The sequence below is a fragment of the Sinocyclocheilus grahami genome, unplaced genomic scaffold (genome assembly GCF_001515645.1).
Source record: "Sinocyclocheilus grahami isolate Dianchi unplaced genomic scaffold, SAMN03320097.WGS_v1.1 scaffold273.1, whole genome shotgun sequence".
Lineage (NCBI taxonomy): Eukaryota > Metazoa > Chordata > Actinopteri > Cypriniformes > Cyprinidae > Sinocyclocheilus > Sinocyclocheilus grahami.
The window spans coordinates 1,101,122-1,123,538 of record NW_015505452.1 but is presented as its reverse complement, the minus strand read 5'-3'; the positions used below and the strand labels follow the sequence as shown (position 1 = coordinate 1,123,538).

General features: G+C 38.3%; 1 protein-coding gene across 1 annotated transcript in view; it reads right to left on the bottom strand.

Moving 5' to 3' along the window:
- Nucleotides 1-13,503: 13,503 nt before the first annotated feature.
- Nucleotides 13,504-22,417, bottom strand: part of LOC107599855 (alanine aminotransferase 2-like) — a 14,321-nt gene continuing 5,407 nt past the window's right edge. The window contains 10 exon segments of the mRNA XM_016291561.1: nucleotides 13,504-13,862; nucleotides 14,556-14,668; nucleotides 14,752-14,907; nucleotides 16,461-16,635; nucleotides 16,837-16,973; nucleotides 17,153-17,232; nucleotides 18,166-18,409; nucleotides 18,790-18,923; nucleotides 19,866-19,974; nucleotides 20,205-20,294. Coding sequence (XP_016147047.1) covers nucleotides 13,772-13,862; nucleotides 14,556-14,668; nucleotides 14,752-14,907; nucleotides 16,461-16,635; nucleotides 16,837-16,973; nucleotides 17,153-17,232; nucleotides 18,166-18,409; nucleotides 18,790-18,923; nucleotides 19,866-19,974; nucleotides 20,205-20,294 — 1,329 coding nt within the window. The 3' untranslated portion in view covers nucleotides 13,504-13,771.

Sequence of the window (22,417 nt, the reverse complement as noted above, 5' to 3'; positions counted from 1 at the left end):
GCATTTCCTTCAGCCTGAGGCTTATTAATTTCTCGTTTGGTGTGAAAGGGCCTTTACAGTTGCCAAAAATATAACTTTTGGGATTTCTGTTATTAAAAATAAATAAGCAAGCCCAGCCCATGTGAAAAAGTAACGCTAAAGTAATGTAATGCATTACTTCCCATAAAAAGTAACTAAGTAACGGAAATAGTTTTTTATGGAGTCATGCAATATTGTAATGCATTACTTTTAAAAGTAACTTTCCCCAACACTGAACATGAGCCACTAACGTTTGACTACCAAAGTGCCACAACAGATTTTTAACATCGATTTATTTACTTAAATTTTTGAAAAGATTGATTGTGCTATAGTTCTTTTTTTATATTTTCTTATGTTAATTGTGGTTTAAGTGTCTAAGTTCCGATTACTGTTCTGAATGGCTCAGGATTTTCGTTCTGAAATAAGCCACTTTTTAAATCAATAAAACTAATCTTAATTGAGGAGTTTCTCTTTCTAAGATGGCTTTCAGATGCAGCAAAAGCAGATAAAGTTGTCATTATCAACAACTTGTTCCAAGATGCAGTCAGTGTTGTATCTATAGCCACTGGAGTTGTTTGTGCTTATGTAATGGGTGAACATGCTCAGAGACCCTACTGGGTGTTAGCTGCTCAGGACTGGCACACGTTCACACCATGTCTCTCTCCTTCTGCTGTCCGTGACAGAGGGGAAGCATTACTAATCTGCCACAAACAGAGCAACAGAGGCTCTCAGAGATGAGGGTCAGAGGATATATAGAAACACATGTATAGAGACAGAGCGAGAGGATGAGAGAGAAAATAAACTAGCATATAAATGAGCATGTAAAGCCACTTTAGTTCTGCTGTGACAATGAGTGGGTCTTCTCCATACTATCGTGCCTTGCATGGGTGAAATTTCCATGACAAAGTCTAAGTCCAAGCTTTGACTAAATCGCAATGCAGTACACATTTATTTGCGTCTAGGACCTGAAAAAAAATCTGGAAACCAATCCATGTTATTCATGAGATTTCAAAATTCACATGGTGCATCATTCGGAGCACAGCCATCCTGATATTTAGGCAGTGAAGATCAATGGGAAACTTGTGAGAAGCTTGCCTCAAATTGCAATGTCAGTTTGAAAGAGAAAATACTCAAGTGTTAGGCTGAGGTACCAGTTTTGAAACCTACTGAACAATAGAGCTACTGATTGCCTTTTGTCTTTCGTGACTGCATATTGGAGGGTTTGTTCTCATAATGGCAAGAGCCTGACTAAATGCATGTCTTAATTGTAATGTTTAAAGAAACCACGCTGAGAATGGGAATGAAAGCAAAGAGAGTGACTAAAAGGTGAGAAAGCATGAACGATGGAGGTTGAGGCAGCGTCTGGAATAAAAAAATAAATTTTTGAAGTGCTTTTACATTGTTCCACTGGTTTGAAATGATAGTGGTTAGACACAGGTTAGACACACTTACAACTGTGCATGTACAGTGGGTACGGAAAGTATTCAGACCCCTTTAAAATTTTCACTCTTTGTTATATTGCAGCCATTTGCTAAAATCATTTAAGTTAATTTTTTTCCTCATTAATGTACACACAGCCACATTTCCTCTCTTATACAATTTAGTACTCAATGAAAATGATAGAATATGATGCAATTGCTAATAATTGTGCTGGTAAAGACTGATGTATATTTCAATTCACACATCTATTGTAATGTGAAATAGGCTTACATCAGGGACCCCTTACAGGGGAAAACATTTTCTAAGAACCCTTTCATAATAATTGCAACAGTGATTAAGCATATGTAATCAAATTAAAATGTAACAATTCCAATTATTTTTTGTTAAACGCAGGGCTGCACAACATAGGTTTATGGTTAAAATTAAAACATGGAAGAACATTTGTGTGATACTTTCTTAAAAATAAAGTTTTATTATTAGTAGTTTAGTTATAGTAGTAATAGTATTAATAATAATAATGTGAAGTGAGAAGTACATTCTACTGAAAAATTCCACAGAGGCCCAAGACAACAGGATGTTCATAAATCAGATACTGGCCCCAAGCCTGAACCAACTAGCAGCTTTGAGTAGCTCACAGCATTTACATATTATTGGTGGAGTTCCCTTTAAAATCTTAAATGAATCCCTTTGAGCTAAATTGACCTGTTTCCCTTACATGTGTAAACGAAACTGCACATCTGTGGCACCCATTGTCATGTGTATGGTCAGCTTTTCTGTTTCAGTAGGCGCGTTTCAATTACAGATTTGCGCAAAACTTTGGCGATATTTTCTGAATGTCGATAAAAAAAGTATTGCGAAATGACGGCGTTTCCATTAACCAATGTTATGCGGCTAAAACGTAACCTTTTGCCTCTCGCGATAAGTCATGGCAACGGATTTTGGTGGGATTTTGATGGATTTTGGCTATATTTAATCAAAGGAGGCTTATGCGTGTATCTTCACAGAAGCAGCAAAGAGAGCCACTTCAGAAACGTCCGTGGCGTGGCTGGAATAAACCATAGCCTGTATAAAAACATAAACACAAGCACTGAGTGGCCGCAATCAGCTTCAGTGACCATATCAGAGCCACACTGCACCGCAGGCGTGTGCAGTGTAAATTGTCTAAGCATTAATAGTAGGGAAAGCCCCTTATACTGGAGCGCGGCCACTTATGAAGTGTTTCTTGGAGGTTATAGTACATTGAAGAATGATCATATGACTTTTTACATACGCCATGTGACCTGTAAATGCGAAAAAGCCGTTTCCATTGCAGTTTTGCAAATTAATCCTTTTGCGCATTGCCTGAAAAACCACCTCATGCGAGCGTAAAAACTTTTTTGCTATATATATGGCCGTTTTTGCGAAATTGATGCGTTTCCATTAGGCGTATTTTCAATTCGCAATTTCAATTTGCGCAATTTGAAGGGTAATGGAAACGCCCCTAGTGTTTCCTTGTTCTGTTTTTCTTGTGACCTGATCCTTTGTTTCCATAGCTCCTGATTAGCTCACACCTGTTCTCTGTTTCTTTGATTACTCCCGGCAAGTATAGGCCCTCAGTTTCTTCCCTTCCTCCCTATTTCTTCATTTATTTGTCTTGCATTGATGTTGTAATGTTGGTTGTAGTTTAGATCACTGTTCTGGTTTCATTTTGGTTCCTTTTCATCTTGTATTTTTGGAATTTACTGTACAGCTGGTCTGTGACACCTATTTACACACAGACACAGAACATGCAGACTTCGTGCAGATTTCATTTTTATGACCGGATTTTGTGATTCCATCTACTTTTTGCATTTTCTGACTTGTGGAAATCATAGGACCCTAAAATTATCACTGGCCCCACTTTGAGAAACCCTGATCTATATAATCTCTACATATCTATATACAGTAGGGCCCAAAAGTGAGGTCACTACCAATAATGACTTTAACAGGACTGACAATGGTATTGTCAGGTATTCTGCTGCTTTGTGAATGTGGTCCATTTATTCACAATATTCATTAGCCAAGGACATTTGCTGAGATTCTGTTAGAATATCTAATGTAGGATCTCTGTCTCGAACAGACCCAAATAAACTATGGATTCACCACGTGAACTATTGAACAGACATTCCAGAAGAATCAAGGTTCCCCCTCCTAACTGTTTGTAAAACGGATACATGGTCAGCGCCCAATTGTCTCGAGCAGTTCCTATCCCACTCTGCTTATCTTCTCAAGAGACTTTGAAAGCAGTGAAAGACTTAATCTAATCAAAAGAAGACAACCCCTCTTGTTTTAGAACATGTCAGCACAAATGGTTTATTGTCCCCTGCTGTCCAAGCTTTGCTCACACCCATGTACAACACAGGAAGAGAGTGATTTAGCAAACAAGCTCCAGGCCTGCAAAAACAACGGATCTAAGGAACAGTGATAACATTTAACTCGGGCAACAGATGGCCCATGATACCCATGACGAGCTTCAGTAAAAATTAATAAGCGAATCAACAAAAGAGACAGATTTACATTGACACGTCTGAGCGGGAAGATCAGCAGACCTACACCGCATGACTTTAGTGAATTCTTCCTTTCCTCCCTATTCCAGAAAGCCATGCTCTTTTGCAGACTAAGAAACATAGAAACTTACACAGACAATTTCAAAAGACAATCATTTAAAGTATTGCCACTAGGGCAACTTTATCCACGAATAATGTGTTTTGTGCCTTTCTATGATCGATGTGCTTATTGTAACCTATGGCGTATAATCAATGTTTTATAACCCCTTTCAGAAGATAAAGCTATTAATATGTGTGTAAATATGTGAAGTTTGGTGTTAAAGGAATGGTAGCAATAATTGCGGAACGTTGAAATGAATGAAATGGTAATATTCGGTATCATACGCATGTCACAACACTTTATAGAAGTATCAACAAAATCTTCTAAAGGAACCGTACGGGGCATGGCTACTCTGCAGTCAATATCGGATTGGAACAATGATCTGTGGGACGGACTTAGTCGGCCCGCTTAAAACCCAATGTCACAAACGGATTCAGCACTCTTCCGCCTTTGTGTTGATCGAGCTCCTACTCACGCTCACCATCACACGATCGGGTCATCCAGAACCCAAACACTCCATTGAAACTTTGTGACTGCCGAAATCTTCGAAGTCTAAAGCCAATCAAAGAAACTCTCAGAAGAACTTCAAGCATCACTCTCCGTACCTAAGACAACTGACTTCCGAAGCTCCTACGTCACAAGGCAAACCTCCATTCACCACGAGGGCTCTCCCAAAAAGACTTCATCCAAACGACAGATCGGCAACCAATCAGAGGCGCCGGGATTCCCTGGTACAAGCCACAGAGGAAACCCCGCTCAGCTTTCACCAAAACGCAAGTAAACAAACAAAGCTTCATCTCTTGCTGAACTGGTGCGAATTGATCTTAAGCAGTAAAGATAAGACAAATCTCTGCTCTGTGATTCTCTCAGGTTGCAATCTAAGAACTAGTAACAAGTACTAGAATTTTGGGACTTCCTCACCCTTTGAACTTTATGTGTGTGTGTGTGTGTGTTTTAGTAGTTTAGTTAATCTGTCCTCAGAGTAGTTCAATAAAACCTCTTGTTTTATTATAAGAGTAATTGTCTTGTGTTGTGTATTTAAAGTTAAAACTTTGCCCAGATCTTGCTACCTAGCTCGTAGTTTATAAATTATCACTAGCATGTATTAACCTGTGGCCAAGGGATAATACAAATATCCAAATTGTTAAGATATACTGATGTTAACGTCTCGCTGGACGAACAGTTGATAAAGTGTAACCTATCAAATTTGGAATCAGTTCAATCGGATTGATTTTGAATCTTCAAAAAACCTGAGGGTTTTTTGAAATCCCTCCGAAAACCTGAGCTAAAAAAAAATTCCTTACACTAACAAGGCCACCGAAATTCAAGCATGAAAGTTGGGGAAGTGATGCTACTGACCTTTTAGTTCATAAAATGCATTTTCATTAATCCGATAACAAGTGGGCAACACTATATACAGGTGTAAAGAGGGTCTGACAATTTTTGAGATTGTCAACTTTCGACCACTTCCAATGACAGTCGAAAATGCAACGCAATTGCTTTCATATTGTAGACATTTGTGTGGTCAAATACATTCGAACAGCCACAAAAGACTGCCTTGACACCCACTGAATTAACACATGAGCAATAACACATGATCAATAACACATGAGCAATAACACATGATCAAACACGCCAAGAATTGTCTTAAATAAGCTCGGCCGGTGACGTCATTGGATTACGTGCACCTGAGGGGTTATAAATAGACGTGAAATGGACACACCTTCAGGTTTCTTTGTCTTTAGAGACAGCATTGTGTGTGTTGTGTGTTCAGCATGTTCACTGTTTACAGTGTGTGCTGTTGATTAAAAAAAAGAAAGCGATCATGTCTAGCGAGTCTGTCAAGAAATGCTTGCCACCATGTGCACAAGTCATCCCTGACGATAACATACAAATGATTATGCTTGGAGTGTTTTGGGGGAAAACACGCTGTTTGTGCCCTCGAGGATGCTGAGTGGGAGCACTGTGAGTCATTGTCCATCGGAGTTCTCCGCTCCAAGCTCACCTTCATTCAGGAGGGGCGAGCCTCTGCATCCTCACTGAGATTATGGGGCTCACATGTCGAGCTGGCTGAGAGGCGAGGTGAGGGTTCTTTTGCCTCCGGCGATATGGAAACTGAGAGCTCTGCCTCTGAGTGCTCCTCACGTGATGACAAAGCATTTGAGGAGTTACTCGAGGTGATGACTCACGCGGTGACCAGGCTTAAATTAAACTGGCCACAGGAGCAAGAGAACCCCAAACACTCCAAGCTGGATGGTTTCTGTCGGGTGGCCAAAGGGAGGGACCCCAATGTCGGTCTCTCTCCTTTTTCCCCGATCTCCATGACCAGTTACCTCGCTCATGAAGTAAACCATATTCAGCTCATCATCGCTAAAAAAGCCAATGCTTCTCACCAAGCCCTGTAGATTAACATTCACGTTGGTGGGGAAAGTGTTCCATGCAATGGGTCAGGCTGGTGCTGCCCTGCCCGCCATGGTGGTTTTGCAGGCGTACCAGGCTGACCTGTTGAAAGACCTGAGCACGGGCGGGAGCATCAGTGATGAAGCGTTTTCAGAGCTACGCCGAGCCACAGATCTGTCTCTTCGAGCAAACATCTAATGCCATCGGCCGTCCTATGGCTGCTATGGTTGCCACAGAGAGACATCTGTGGCTTAACCTCATGGGCATCAAGGACAAGTTGTTCCTCCTTGATGCCCCCATGTTGCCTTCCAGCCTATTTGTCAACTCCATAAATACTGTGGTCAGTAGGTTCCGGGAGGCCAAGAGACACACAGAAGCTTTTGATAAGTTTCTCCCCTGCCTTGCTCAGGCGTCGGTGCTGTCAGCCACCCAGCCTCGACCCAGTCTGGTTCCTTTGCAGTTAAGAGACACAAAAGCAGAGCATGGTGAGTTATGCGATCCCTCATAGGGACTGGGGAGCGGCTTGCCGCTGTCAGCAGCATAGTAAGAGGCCAGACCTGAGGACGATCATTTCATCCAAGAAGAAGTCCTGAGAGGTGATGCGCCCAGGACCGTGGGGGTGTGTCCCTTTGGGGAGGGGCGCAAGAAATTCCAACAGAGAGTAAGGTCTCCTTCCCAGGACCTTCAGGGGACTGCTGGACAAACTCCACCCTCACTAGTGTTTCGGGGAGCAGGGGTCTCCAGCGAAATGTAACATGTTCGGTTGCCTCCTGCCACGTTTCAGGACACAAACATCTAACATCCCCCCCAGCAAAGCGAAGTGTCAAAACTAGTGCCCCTTTCAGAGAAACTGGCAGCGTGGAAGCTACTGCCAAATATCTCTCCATGGGTCCAAAGGACTGTAGAGAAAGGCTACAGTTGTTGACACAGGAATTGCAATTGGAATTGGTTCTCAAGAAAGATGGGGGGTTATGTCCAATTTTAGATCTTCATGGGTTGAACCGTTACCTCAGAACATACAAGTTCAAAATGCTGACAATAAAAATTATTACATAGAAATTTTGCCACAACACAGGATGTTCCCGAGGTTCACTTTCGGGGGCGAACCTTGGGTTCTTCCATTCGGCCTAGTCTTTTCATCCCTCACATACACAAAATGCATGGATGCAGCACTGGCTCCTCTGTGACTTCAGGGCACCCGCATTTTAAATTACATAGACAACTGGCTGATTTTGGCCCAGTCTCAAGAGCTTGCGCTTTGACATCAGGATGTCATCCTAGCTTACCTCGAATCTCTGGGGTTGAGACTCAACGCCAAGAAAAGCATTCTCTCTCCTGCCCAGAGGACAACGTATTTGGGGGTTGTATGGGACGTGTCCTGCACATGTCGAACCCATTCTAAACACCCTAAAGAATATCAAGCTAGGCCAGAAAGTTACTGTCCACTACTTTCAAAAGGGTCTAGGTCTCATAGCAGCTGCATTCACAGTGATACCTTTTGGGCCTCCTGCACATGAGACTGTTTCAGTTGTGGCTCAGAGCCAGGGGATTTTATCCAAGGGCCAATCCCTAGAGGCAGACAAGGGTTACGCGCCAGGGGCTTCATATACTTTTTATGTGCCTGAACAGGCTAGCGCAGCAGGTTCTGCTTTGGGCACAGGACAAGTTCCTGTCCCTGAAGGTGATTTACATTCCGGGGCTTATTAGGGCTGCGCGATTAATCGTATGCGATTGTCATGCGCGTCTTGTCAGTAAAGCAGGTTCTGTGATCAGTAGTAAATCTCCATCACATGCTTTTAGATGGAGCAGCGTTTACTACACAGAGTTCACTGACAAGCTACGCAAAAAAAAACCCCGCAGACGATATAATCGCACGGTAACGTCATAACATCAGTCGAGTGTTTGAAATAAATCCTTCTGTGAGATGATGTGGCTTCTTACACAGAATAAGGCATGCATCATATTTCATAGTATTCTAAGCCGTGATAAAGGCTATGTTGATTAGCATTGCATTATTATATACTTTATTATAATGAATATTATAATAATAATTATAATAAGAACTCAGATAAACCATATATTGTCGTAGTCCTGTGTTTATTAGTCATGTTGAATCAATGAAAGCAATTAAATCATCTGTTTATTCTTGGATTTCTTCTGCGGGGCGTATTTGGAGTTTCCATGTGAGAGCGCCCTCTGGCGTTCAGATGGAGATTTACTACTGATCACTGAACCGTGCTTCACTGACAAGATGCGCATGACAATCACAGCTTTTGCCTAATCACGATTGTGATTTTGATTTATCGTGCAGCCCTAGGGCATATAAATGTGGGAGATGACTTGGTATCCAGACAAGCTGTGACACAAGGGGAATGGAAACTCCGCCCGAATTAGTCAGATTTGGGAAAGATTTTAAGGTGGAGCTCTTTGCTTCACAGGAAACATCACAGGGTCTCGCGTCTTACTGATAGTGCCCAGTTGGCTGACCAAAGTGTGGTTCTCAGATCTAATATCCCTCCTCGATGGCTCGCCGTGGGCCATTCCAGTCAGAAGAGATCTGCTATCTCAGGCAAAGGGGACAGTATTTCATCCCCGACCCCAGCTCTAGAACCTTAATGTCTGGCCCCTGAGAGGGGACCAACTAAGAGATGCTGGGCTTCCAGCTGATATAGTACATACTATACTAAGTGCTAGGGCTCCCTGCACTAAAAGATGTTATGTCCTCAGATGTCTCAAAATGCAACATTGAGAGTAGCTTTTGATAAGGAACATCTCAGGTTACTTGACTGTAACCCTGTCCCCTGAAAAAGCAGGAACAAGATGCTGTGCCTCAATGCCGCACTATAGGCGTGCCTGAACATCTCTTCAGATAAAGGTATAACCTGAAGGTATGTCTGTTTAATGTCTATTTATAACCCCTCAGGTGCAAGTAATCCAATAACTTCACGACCAAGGTTATTTAAACCAATTCTTGGCATGTTTGACACATATGCTTCACAACCGGCCGAACAAAGAATGTTCTCATATGCGTTATTGAAACGCAGCATCTCGTTCCTGCTTTTTCAGGGGACAGGGTTACAGTCAAGTACCCCAAGACGTTTTTGAACAAATTGTTTGGGTGAATGATTCAATGACTCAATTGATTCAATTGTAACTATGATTGCGTAACAATTTCTAGGAATGCACTACAGTACGCTGACTGATAGTCTGGCTGTGTCCAAAATATAATACTCTGAGTAGGTACTCCTTTTGAACAATGTATTACTTCACAACTGTAAAAAACTGCATTCTATACTATATGAATGTAATCCTCACATACTTCGTTTGCCATTTTGCCATGTGACCTACAAGTGTCACTCACTTCACATCCATTCATTCTCTCCTGTGTAAAGTGTCCATTGGATGCACACTTCAGAATCTCGCCTGGATTGTCTTATTTATCGCCACCTACTGGCAGAACAATTTAACCTGCAGAGAGAGTCGCTAAAAATCCCACTGTAATGCACTACAGAACAAAGACTCACAGCCTTTCTGGACACACAAACAGATTAGCAGATGATACAAACAGTGAAAATTCTTAGTGGTTTTGGAACTCCAATCAAATTCAAGCGTTTTGAATCAGTACGATTTTTTAATGTTTTTAAAAGAAGTCTCTTCTGCTTACCAAGGCTGAATTTATTTGATCCAGAATACAGCAAAAACAGTAATACTGTGAAATATTATTGATTCTTTGATCAATAGAAAGCTCAGAAGAACAGTGGCTAAAAAAGAAAGCTAAATTGTTATAATATATTGTTTATATATAGTATCTCTGAAAAAAAAATTCTAATCAAATCAAGTTCAATGTGGTTTCATATTTTTGCTTTGGTAAGAAATGTATGAGGACACAAACGTAAGCATGTTCATTAAAGAGTTGTCATGTGCAAAACATTCTGTAAGCCTGATTGTCTCATGCCACATTTGTCTTTGTGCAGCTGGCAGATTAGATCTCTGCCTCTGCTGTTGCTGTCACTCCCTGTTAAGACAAGCACATCAAGATCTATCAGCAGCAAACAGAGGCAGTATTTAGAGGCTGTCATCAGGTGCAAAGACAAAGGCAGCGGGTGGTACGAACAAGATGCTGCCTAATTAAAAAGCCAACTCTGCCTCACCACTGCTAATATGGGCTGACAGAGGTCAGAGACAGTATAAGAGACTGTTTAAAGTTTGGATAGACTTACTAGTGGATAACCTCTTTTGTCATCTTGAAATATGCTTTTATTCTTCTGAGGACACAGAGAAGACTAGATAAAATGATATCACATGCCATTGCCAATTATAGGTCTTATAGCTTGGCAATGTTTCTGTGCAGCATCATGTTCACAGGCAATGTTCTACCAATGTCTCTGATGAGATTTTCCCTACAGAACTGAATGTTGTGTTCTGTTGAGCATTGCGACATCTCTAATTCACGTCTGTCTTCTACTCCCATTGTTTCTGGAATTATTCCTCTATGTTTATACACTGCCAGTCAAATGTTTGGAATATTTGCAGTTTTATAACGTTTTTGATAGATGTCTCTTATGCTCATCAAGGCCGAATTTATGTGATAAAAAATACATTTAAAACAGTAATATTGATACATTTTATTGCAATTCTAAATAGGTTTTCTGTATTTCAGTTTATTTAAAAATGTAATGTATTCCTGTGAACGCAAAGCTGACATTGTCATCTTCAGTGTCACGTGATCTACTTTTTTTCAGGATTCTTTAATGAATCGAAAGTTCAGAGGAACAGCATTTTAAAAATGTTTTAAAAGTTTTACTGACTTTAATGAGACTTTGATCAATTTAATGCACCCTTCCTAAATAAAAGTATACATTTTTTATCCTATACCCCAAACATTTAAATGGTACTATATATAATAAGAAGAAATATTTCTTGAGCAACAAATTGGCTTATTAGAAATATATCTGAAAGATCATGCAATACTGAACACGAAAGTAATGCCTGCTGCCATCACAGCAAACAATTACATTAAATATATTCAAATAGAAACAGCTTTTTAAAATTGTAATATTTCACTTTTTTAACAAATTCAGCTTTGGTGAGCATAAGTGACTTTTAAAAATATTTTAAAAAAATCTTAATTATTCCAGACTTTTACTGGTAGTGTATGTATATATCATATATCATATCATAGCATATATATCAAACATTAATTTTTGTGTGGAAACATTGGATTAAAATGGCTGTGGAATGTCAGTGTTGCAGTTCAAATCAGAGCATTTCTTTCAGACCGCTGACGAGAGACAATTAGCTTTTAAAAGTTCTGAGATGTGAAGTTCTCAAAGTTCATCTCATCCCATTATGTCTCTTAACTCATTAACAAAATGACACCATCAAAGAATGAAGCAGTTGGGCCTCTCAGTAGTGTGTCTTTGTGTGTGGGAGAGAGACAGGGGTGTTACAAAACAAGGCTTCAATTCAAAACATGATCAAGTGTGAATTCTGTGGTGGTGTGTCCTCTAGTGGTGAGGAGTTTGCATAAGAAAAAATGTGTCTACCCCTTAAAACAGCACACGGCATATTGTATTATATCTGCCATATAATCCATTTGTTATTTACACATACAGCAATGTTGTAGCATACATTGATTCATGAATGCATTTAGAATTTCAACGGCCATAAAGCACAATGCCCATTATTTTCATTTTACTATTCACGCACCACACTAAAATGAATCATACACCATACCACATCAAGAAGATCTGGACGTTCTAGAATTGTTCTGTTTTTTAAAAAAAATCATAATTTTGTTAAAATCTTGTGAAATCAGTTATGTGATAAAAAATACATTTAAAACAGTAATATTGATACATTTTATTGCAATTCTAAATAGGTTTTCTGTATTTCAGTTTATTTAAAAATGTAATGTATTCCTGTGAACGCAAAGCTGACATTGTCATCTTCAGTGTCACGTGATCTACTTTTTTTTCAGGATTCTTTAATGAATCGAAAGTTCAGAGGAACAGCATTTTTAAAATGTTTTAAAAGTTTTACTGACTTTAATGAGACTTTGATCAATTTAATGCACCCTTCCTAAATAAAAGTATACATTTTTTATCCTATACCCCAAACATTTAAATGGTACTATATATAATAAGAAGAAATATTTCTTGAGCAACAAATTGGCTTATTAGAAATATATCTGAAAGATCATGCAATACTGAACACGAAAGTAATGCCTGCTGCCATCACAGCAAACAATTACATTAAATATATTCAAATAGAAACAGCTTTTTAAAATTGTAATATTTCACTTTTTTAACAAATTCAGCTTTGGTGAGCATAAGTGACTTTTAAAAATATTTTAAAAAAATCTTAATTATTCCAGACTTTTACTGGTAGTGTATGTATATATCATATATCATATCATAGCATATATATCAAACATTAATTTTTGTGTGGAAACATTGGATTAAAATGGCTGTGGAATGTCAGTGTTGCAGTTCAAATCAGAGCATTTCTTTCAGACCGCTGACGAGAGACAATTAGCTTTTAAAAGTTCTGAGATGTGAAGTTCTCAAAGTTCATCTCATCCCATTATGTCTCTTAACTCATTAACAAAATGACACCATCAAAGAATGAAGCAGTTGGGCCTCTCAGTAGTGTGTCTTTGTGTGTGGGAGAGAGACAGGGGTGTTACAAAACAAGGCTTCAATTCAAAACATGATCAAGTGTGAATTCTGTGGTGGTGTGTCCTCTAGTGGTGAGGAGTTTGCATAAGAAAAAATGTGTCTACCCCTTAAAACAGCACACGGCATATTGTATTATATCTGCCATATAATCCATTTGTTATTTACACATACAGCAATGTTGTAGCATACATTGATTCATGAATGCATTTAGAATTTCAACGGCCATAAAGCACAATGCCCATTATTTTCATTTTACTATTCACGCACCACACTAAAATGAATCATATACCATACCACATCAAGAAGATCTGGACGTTCTAGAATTGTTCTGTTTTTTAAAAAAAATCATAATTTTGTTAAAATCTTGTGAAATCAGAAATCAAGTCTTGCTATTTCTACCCACTGCATGTTAAAAGAGTACTAACAAGTGTATAGTTTTATGGTATTTCCATTTATCTTTAACTACAAGGCATACAATTATCCAGTGGCAAAGGTGCAGATTAGTGTCCAGCAAGGCTCAAGTGATTATTTGGCCATATTCTGACCAAACATTAAGTGAAAATTTTCAGTTGTGGTAGAAGGGCTGTGATTGGTCGAGTTGAACTGGGTCAAGAATACTGCTGGGTGAATTTCTGATGGAATTCCTTCAGTTTGTTGAGCATAATCTTGAGCTTGTCTGTCGGAGGAAGGATGGTCATCCTGGTGAAACAAAGAAAACTGATTTTTTTTTTTGTCTTCATCTCATATTTTTTCCATCACCATGCCCCCTACCTTTTTAGCAAATATTGCATATAGCCTCACAACTCTAATAATTTCCAATATGTTAATTGAGATGTTTGGACTATTTGCAAAATAATTATTTGCTTATAAAAAGCAAGTATGCATATATACATAAATTTCATTTACTTTTCTATTAATTAATCTACTATTTTTTTTTTAGCCCAATATTTCATGCACTACAATTTCTCAATTAATAAGAGCCTAATAGCATGTATAATAAAGTCGGCATGAAATGAAAATTCACCCTATCTATTTTTTAATGCATGTTATAGGTATAATTGTGTATGTTTAATTTTTACTTTTTTTTCTTTTGACAACTCGTCCAGTGAAACCTCTCAGTCTCAATCCAATCAACAAGCAAAGGATAAAACCTATTTTTTTTCTTTTGTGATGATCCATTTCACACAGATCTGTCACAATACAGGAGAAAAGATCTATCGTGACTTCAGTTTCATCACAAGAACTAGAAAATGTAGCTTAAAACAGTTTTAGATTAAATATAGCACTGCAGGACACTGATGTCACTGCTTGATATTTCATGTCAGCTATCCATATATTGTGTGTCAACAAAACCATGAGAAGCAAGTTCAAAACTCTTGAGGACACACACACCTGAAGTGATAAGTGCCTTCTCGTTGACCAAAACCACTGCCTGGAACGAGACAGATCCCACTCTCCTCCAGAAGTTTCATGCAGTAGAACATGTCTGGAGCCTGACCCTTCGCCTGTATTCACACACACACAACAAGCCATGACGCAACTAAATCAGACCAAGCAGAGACATAAAGAACACGTGACACAAACCGACCTTGGCTTCGTTGATGGCGCGCTCAGGTAGGGTGATACGGGGAAAAGAGTACATGGCTCCCTGCACAGGGTTACAGCTGATGCCTGGCACTGTATTCAGAATCTCCTCAGTCAGTTTGGCTTTTTCAGCCAAGGCACTTAGAACGGCTGTTCGTTCCTACACGAGACAGAGGAAGAGGACTGAAAAAAGGAAGAAGACTGGGATACTAGCCAATGCGGTTAATTGGATTATACACAGCTAATTGGGAGCAAAACACCCAGCCTTTCTTGCAGAAACAGAAGAAACACTGTACAGCAGTTGAAAACTATATCTACGTTCTTAACTGAATACAGACAAAGGAACCGAGCAACTGACCATCATTATTTTCACATTTACAGTGATAGATCGCTTAAAAATGAAAATTCTGTCATCGTCTACTCATATCATATCATTCAAACTCATAGTTCATACTCTACTCTTATCATTCCAAACCTTAATTATTTTAATTTCTTCAGCAGAACACAAAATAAAGATGGTTAGCAAAATGTCTGTTTTTTTTTTTTCATATAATACATCAATGAGAATTTGGACCCAATTGACTGTCATTATATTCACGAAAGCAGTTGAAATATAAAAACATACATGTGAATATGCAAAAATGTATGCTTATTTAGTGCTAAAGAAACAATTCTAATGATTATTAATGTTGAAAACACTTGTGCTGCTTATTATCTTTGTGAAAACTGTGATAGACTACCATTCACATGTTTGGCGTACATAAGATTTTGACCATAGTGTGTGTGTGTGTATATATATATATATAGTTTTGGCTTGATTTATTCAAATGTGTAACCTCAGGTATGCAGTTGCTAATTTGAAATACCCCAAATTCATTAACATTAAAGTGCCCCTATTATGGACTTTTGATAATTACCTTTCATGCAGTGTGTAACACAGCTCTAAGTGAATGAAAACATCCTGCAAAGTTTTAAAACTGAAAGTGGCCCTGTGTATAAACTTATCGTCTCTCAAAAGAAAGAGTCGACTCTGAATCATTGAAACGAGTCGTTTTTAAAACGAATCCCAAGCCGTTTCATGTTGACGTCAACATGAAACATTAGCATATTGCCCGCCCACTTGTTGGTCTTTTCGCATTGGTTTGATTGAAAATGCAAATTCATTCTGTGCCACTAGGTGCTGCTTTAGGAGCGGTAAAAATAGCGGTTTCCCCGGTAACGCTGAGCAGCACTGCGCTCACAAACGCTGCTTTATCAGGCATTACAGTCATGATGAAATGAAAATGAGGCCAATTGGACCAATCACCGCAGATTAGCGTCACGCAAAGGAGGGGTTTGGAAAAATGAATCGTTGAGCGAATCGTTTTGGAGTCGTTGAGCAAGTAAGGTAAAAATAAATGCATATTATAAGACAATTAAAGTGTTTTTTGACCTTGCATGCATGTCATCCTGTTATTGGGGACTCCCAAAACCAAAATATGAACCTTTCATTACCCATAATAGGGGCACTTTAAATCAAGGTTAAGAAAAAAATCACGTGTGTGTTGTGAATTACATGGATTTTTTTTGTTTTGTTTTTTGTAATAGTAATCCATGCAATTCCTTGTGAATGAGACCCAATGTTTTGAAAATAACTTTTCGAGTCATACACCACCATGATAGTTTGTCTGCTTGCTGTGGTAAGAATTCTGCAACATTGACAGAGGAAGGCACCTTCATGAAGGTTTGGTAGGAGGGTTCTCCAGGCTGAGGGGAGTTGACCACCAGATCCATGAGGGCTTGTCCAGGTGCAGGTGGGCACAAACGCACTGAGACCAGCTTGGTGAGCTGAGCCTTCACCTCTGGGTCCATGTTGATGACCTCCATGTATCCCCCTCGAAAACCACATCTGAAAGTATGTGTTTGTTTATGAATCTTAGAAAACCAAATACATTGTATGGACTGGATGAACTCAAACCATCAACATGCCATGTATTGTTTAATTCATTGATTCTTGAGTAAATACTTGTATACAGCAGGGCCAGATGTCACTCCATACCAAGTGTGTGCGTTTTTATCTGAAATGACAGCGTGATAGACCTGTACTCACTCTCCCATGTAGCACTTAGAGGTGGAGTGGAATGATGCCAGCTCAACTTTGCTTGAATACTCTGGACCCATCTCAAACAGCACTTTCTTGAAGGAGTGAAACTCACAGCCCTCTGCATACACATTATCCTGATATACCTATAAAAGAGAAAGAGTAAGATAAATATTTAGTGTTTTTTAAGGAAATATCGTCTTTAACCCTTCTATGAATATTAAGCCTTCTCTGCCTGTAGATGCTGATGCTAGGGGTGCACTTGATGTGAATACAGATTTCATCAAATGATATAATATGGTGTAAACCCCCAGTATTAACTTACCTCATCAGCCATTAGGAAGAGGTTTTCTTTGGCTGCAAATCGGATTACATCTTCAATACATTGTCTGCTTTGTACCTGACCTATTAAAAGACAGAATGGAAAGAAATTGTTTCAAAAAGAAATAATTCAGAAAAGAATCTTGCAAAAAGTTATTTATACTATATTTTGGATCACTATACCATGCAAAAAAAGAGTCTTATGCTCACCAAGGTTACAAAAATGTAGTGAAAACTGTAATATTGTGAAATATTAAAACACCTGTTTTCTATTTGAATATATTATAATGTCATTTATTTCTGTCATTGCAAAGCTAAATTGTCAGCAGCTTACTGACCCCAAACCTTTGAACTGTAGCATCTGTTTATATATATGAAGAGTTCAGATGCTAAATCCTCTAAGCGCCGTCAGAAAATGTTCATCTAAAATTAGCATTTTTATTAGGCTCCTATGTTTATGTTCAGTCATTTTACTGTAATGGCAATGTATAGGTCATTTGCTATGCAATTAAAGTGAAACAACTGAACATACATATAGGAGCCTGATAAAAATGCTCATTTTAGAAGAACATTTCAGACGGCGCTTAGAGACTTAACTATGACTTAACACAACCAAAATAAAGATATAATACAATATTTTACATAATATTTACAGTGGGGAAAAAAAAGTATTTAGTCAGCCACCAATTGTGCAAGTTCTCCCACTTAAAAAGATGAGAGAGGCCTGTAATTTTCATCATAGGTATACCTCAACTATGAGAGACAAAATGAGAAAAAGAAAATCCAGAAAATCACATTGTAGGATTTTTAAAGAATTTATTTGCAAATTATGGTGGAAAATAAGTATTTGGTCAATAACAAAATTTCATCTCAATACTTTGTTATATAGAAAAAAAAAACTGTAAATGTATTATTTTATCATTAATTGTTATTATACTGTTATTATACCAAATAAAAATCAGTTTGAATAGGTAGTTATTATTACTGTATAAATAACTTGAATTCTTATTGGCTCACCAGTGGGGTTGCCGGGGTTGATGATGCACAGTACACGGGGGTTGCAATGCTCCCTGGCTGCATGTAGAGAGCGCTGTAGCTCACTAATGTCTAGACTCCAGCACTTCTCCTCATTCAAGTAGTAATTGATCTGAACAGCACCCAGCTCTGCTATAGATGCGGAGTAAAGAGGGTACTGAGGAATAGAGATCATGACCCCCGTCCGTGTACGACCCTCCCCAGCGGTCAACAGCTTTAGTATGGTCTAAACGACAACACGAGAGAATAAGAAATAAGAAGACCATAAGAAACAAGACTACATTTCTACAATATTTTTATGTTTTTGGAGTCTTGTCATGTGGTTTCTAAATGGCTGTTTACATCTAGAAGGCTCAGTGTAAGACTGTTTTTTTTTAATGTAACAATCGTTAGTGTGATATACTAAATTAAATTAAATTAAGTGAATAATACATAAAACTAAATAAAATATATATAATTTTTTTGCTGTACTAATAAGAACTAATAAGTATACTGGATATAGCAAAGCAGGAAACTGGTGGACTGTTTCTTTAATTGGCATACAGGCTGACTCTGAGTATACAAGTTCAGTGTACAGAGAACTGTGTTTGCGTTTGCCTGACGTACCACAATGCCGTCACTGGCTCCCGTCGTGAGGTAGATGTTATCAGGATCAGACGGAATACCACCGTCACGACGCTGTATGTAGCTTGCAACATCGTGCCTCACACAGTCAATGCCCTGACTGGTTGTGTACGCACCTGAGAGAAGGATACAACTATTTTGAATATGAAAATAGTTTCCTCACAAACTATAGCGCCTAAAAACCTCAGAGGCCTTTTGGACAGTGACTAATATTGTCACTTTAATCAGTAACATCTTGACTGGAGAACACTGGGTAACATCAGTAGTTAACAATTAGTACAGTTAGAGTTTAGTTTATAATTAAGACTTTTGGTGCATATAAACATGTATATAAGTCCTGTAACTGGTCACCACTTTTTTTCTTATTCTGTGCAACACAAAAGATTTGTCCATATAAAACCAGTTAAAAGTCAATGGGGTCCAAAAAAAACTGGATCCTGCAGGTTCTTATTGTATGAACAACAATGACACTGTGAGACTTTTTCTTGTTCTTCTTTTTTTTTTTTAAACTTGAAGACAATTTTCATATTTGAATGAACTATCCCTTTAGGGTTTTCCCTATTTTTAATTTGCAGTTCGCTTAAAATCAACAATAAATGAAAACTGACCATATTTACTTTATTAATACATATTTCATAGCCTTACTGTAAATTATACCTCAGTGCACTGTGCACAATATTCCAATACAACTTTACTTTTCAGATGACATCACCAAGGCCTCTTATTTTTCCTTTCCAAAAGAGAGCACTGGATAAAAGCAAGAACCTCTCAACATGTTTTTTCCTCAATAAATATCCAGTTTCTCTCATAAATGTATCACATTACAGAAATAAAATAGGTTGTCATTTCGTGTTGACTTCATATACATGTACATTTAAACAAAATTATTATCTAAATGTAATATTTCACATAGTCTTTCACATTATATGAGATCATCTGCATGTGTAATAATTATAAAAAAAATTATTGGAGACAATTGGAGATCATTATAAATAATTATTGGAGACTGTTGTCAATTGATATTTCATGCCAACTCTCATAATACACACATCACATACCGATGCTGTTTCCTCCACATGATTGCAAAATACGTCTCGCTCGATTTTTGGCATCTTCTGGAAACTTGTTGTCATCAAGTAGTTGTGGATAAGTACACAACGCTATCACCTAGAGAAAACAAATAGCTTATCAGGCTACATAAAAATCTATAGAAACAAAGCAAAACTAATTAAAAAAAAACTTGGCTATGTACAAATCGGTTCATCAGAAACTGCTGACTTTGGTTAATGCATGGAACAGCTGAAAGCGCAGTGGACCTGAAAATGACTGGAAACGTCAATGAATGAGTAGATCATTCATTGAGACTCTTAGTCAGCAAAAGGAGAGGAATCACGTACCTGTCGAAAAAATGTGATTGGCCGTTGCCCCATAGCGTGAGCATCTCCGATGTTTGCTTTAATGACCTCTTCAAAAGGTTTCTTGACCCCCTGTAATAGAGTGAAAAAACAGACTTTCAAGTCATTCCAAACACACAAAACTCAGACAAAACTCATGCACCTTGGTGTGAGAAACAATGAAAACAATGTGTTCTAAAATTGGCTCAAAAATCAAAATGTTTGTAATCCTCCAACTGGACAGAATCATAGTTTAAAGCCAAAAAAAAAAATCTGTACCCATACACTAAACAATTTTCTGTTAAATCTGTCAACTTCCCAAAATCTGCAGACTGGCTATGACTTTTTGCCATGATGCAAGGTTGAGGGATTGCCAAGCCACTGCTAAGCAGTTGCTAGTGGTTGCCAGTGTATTCAGGGTGGTTGGTAAAGTGTTCTGGCTGGCCAACTCAGAAGTGCCCACCAACAAGTCTCAATATGTGTGTTTGACTTAATGCAGCACTGAGCAGACTGATCGGCATTTGACTTGAAGTAGTGGATGCTGGTTAGAAATTTGGGCTCTTGGGATTGTGCTGACACCACATCACTGTGACGCATCCCATCAAAATACAACATGAGTGAGCAGTCAGCTGGCTCATTCTGCACAGTTTCTCCAGAGAAGCTATACAATCTCTGATGACAATACAGCTGTTTAAAAACTGGCTGTATCTCGATGACAACAATGTTGTGTTTATTCTGACACTTTCAGTTCCACTAATGATCACAAATCCGTGTTTTCACCGTGAACACACCTTATGATATGGCCCTGAAATGTAAGAACATTAATATTCATGATGAAGGCTCTACCTGATTGGTTGGTAAAACAACATGCTAATCAGCGGCCTTAATATAGAGTGGGCTTTAGGCATAGGGACTAACATCCTACATTTTAAACATTTGCACTTCAAGGCTCTTCTTCACTTTAAGGGCCAGATTTACTTACAGCTTGCACCAGAGCAAACCGTCTTTTGGCGTTAAAATAGTATTGTCAGGATTTACTCAATATGCACAGTGAAGAATTAGCTCTGAAAAAGCATGGGCACAGTTATTTTTGCGGGTTCGTGTATGTTGCGTTCATTCATTTTTTGATTTAATATTGAAAAGAGAAACATGAGAAAACGGCACCATTTTCATTTTTCGTTTTTTCAAAAACATGAAAAGACAAGAATTCGCCTTAATTTTTTGTTTTTACATTCAGGGGTAGAAAATGGATAAACAGTTTGAATGTTCAATTTCCACGTGTGGGTGGGAATTAAACGCCCCTTTCCATTGATTGGTCAAGCAAAAATTAAACGGTGCCGTCATCATGTCGTCTTCGGTTCTGTGCAACAGAATAAGAGTCCTCTGCTGTTAAGGTGTCTATTGTAACTCCTGCATTTCGTCTCTCTGAAAACAGGGTTTACTTCTGTGTAGGCATAGTTTCTCTATGGCAAGTATTAGGTGCTTATCGCAGAAATATGTATGTACCTCGGATCTGCAGCCACATTACCATTTTAGTCTATTTCTTTGGCACACCGCACATTTTATTTAGCTGTCCATTTATCAAAATCTGTGTGGCAAAGATGCATGACGCACTGGACAACACAGGGCGAATGCATTCACATTATAGTGAAGCGCAGACCAGTATTGATTTTGTGTGCATACGCAGCAGTCATAACTTTTATTTTAGACCGTACAGTTTCATTAATAATGAGTATGAATTGATTTAATTTTAGACACAAAACAATGTGTTTTATTTGACTTAAAATACAGACGTTTCATTCTTGAATAAGTCAGAGTCTTTGAATGAATCGTTTGTGTGAGTGGTTCAGTGACCCATTTGCTTTGCTCCTGAACAAATCAGCATTTTGTACGAATCGGTTGAATTGATGACTCTATGACTCATTCATCAACACAATGACTTGCCGCCACCTACTGGCGATGTAACCTTCATAATTCAAGTATCCAAATGTTTCATTTTGTCACTCATTTAATATTTTGTAGGCTATTCAGAATGTTTTTGTTTTAAACATTAATCTCATTCCATAATGCAATTGCTGTGATAATGCAATGCCATCTGAGAAGCATTAATTGTGTAAATACATCTAAATTCAATTTAAGAATATTTAAACTGTTTATCCATTTTCTACCCCTGAATGTAAAAACGAAAAATTAAGGCGAATTCTTGTCTTTTCATG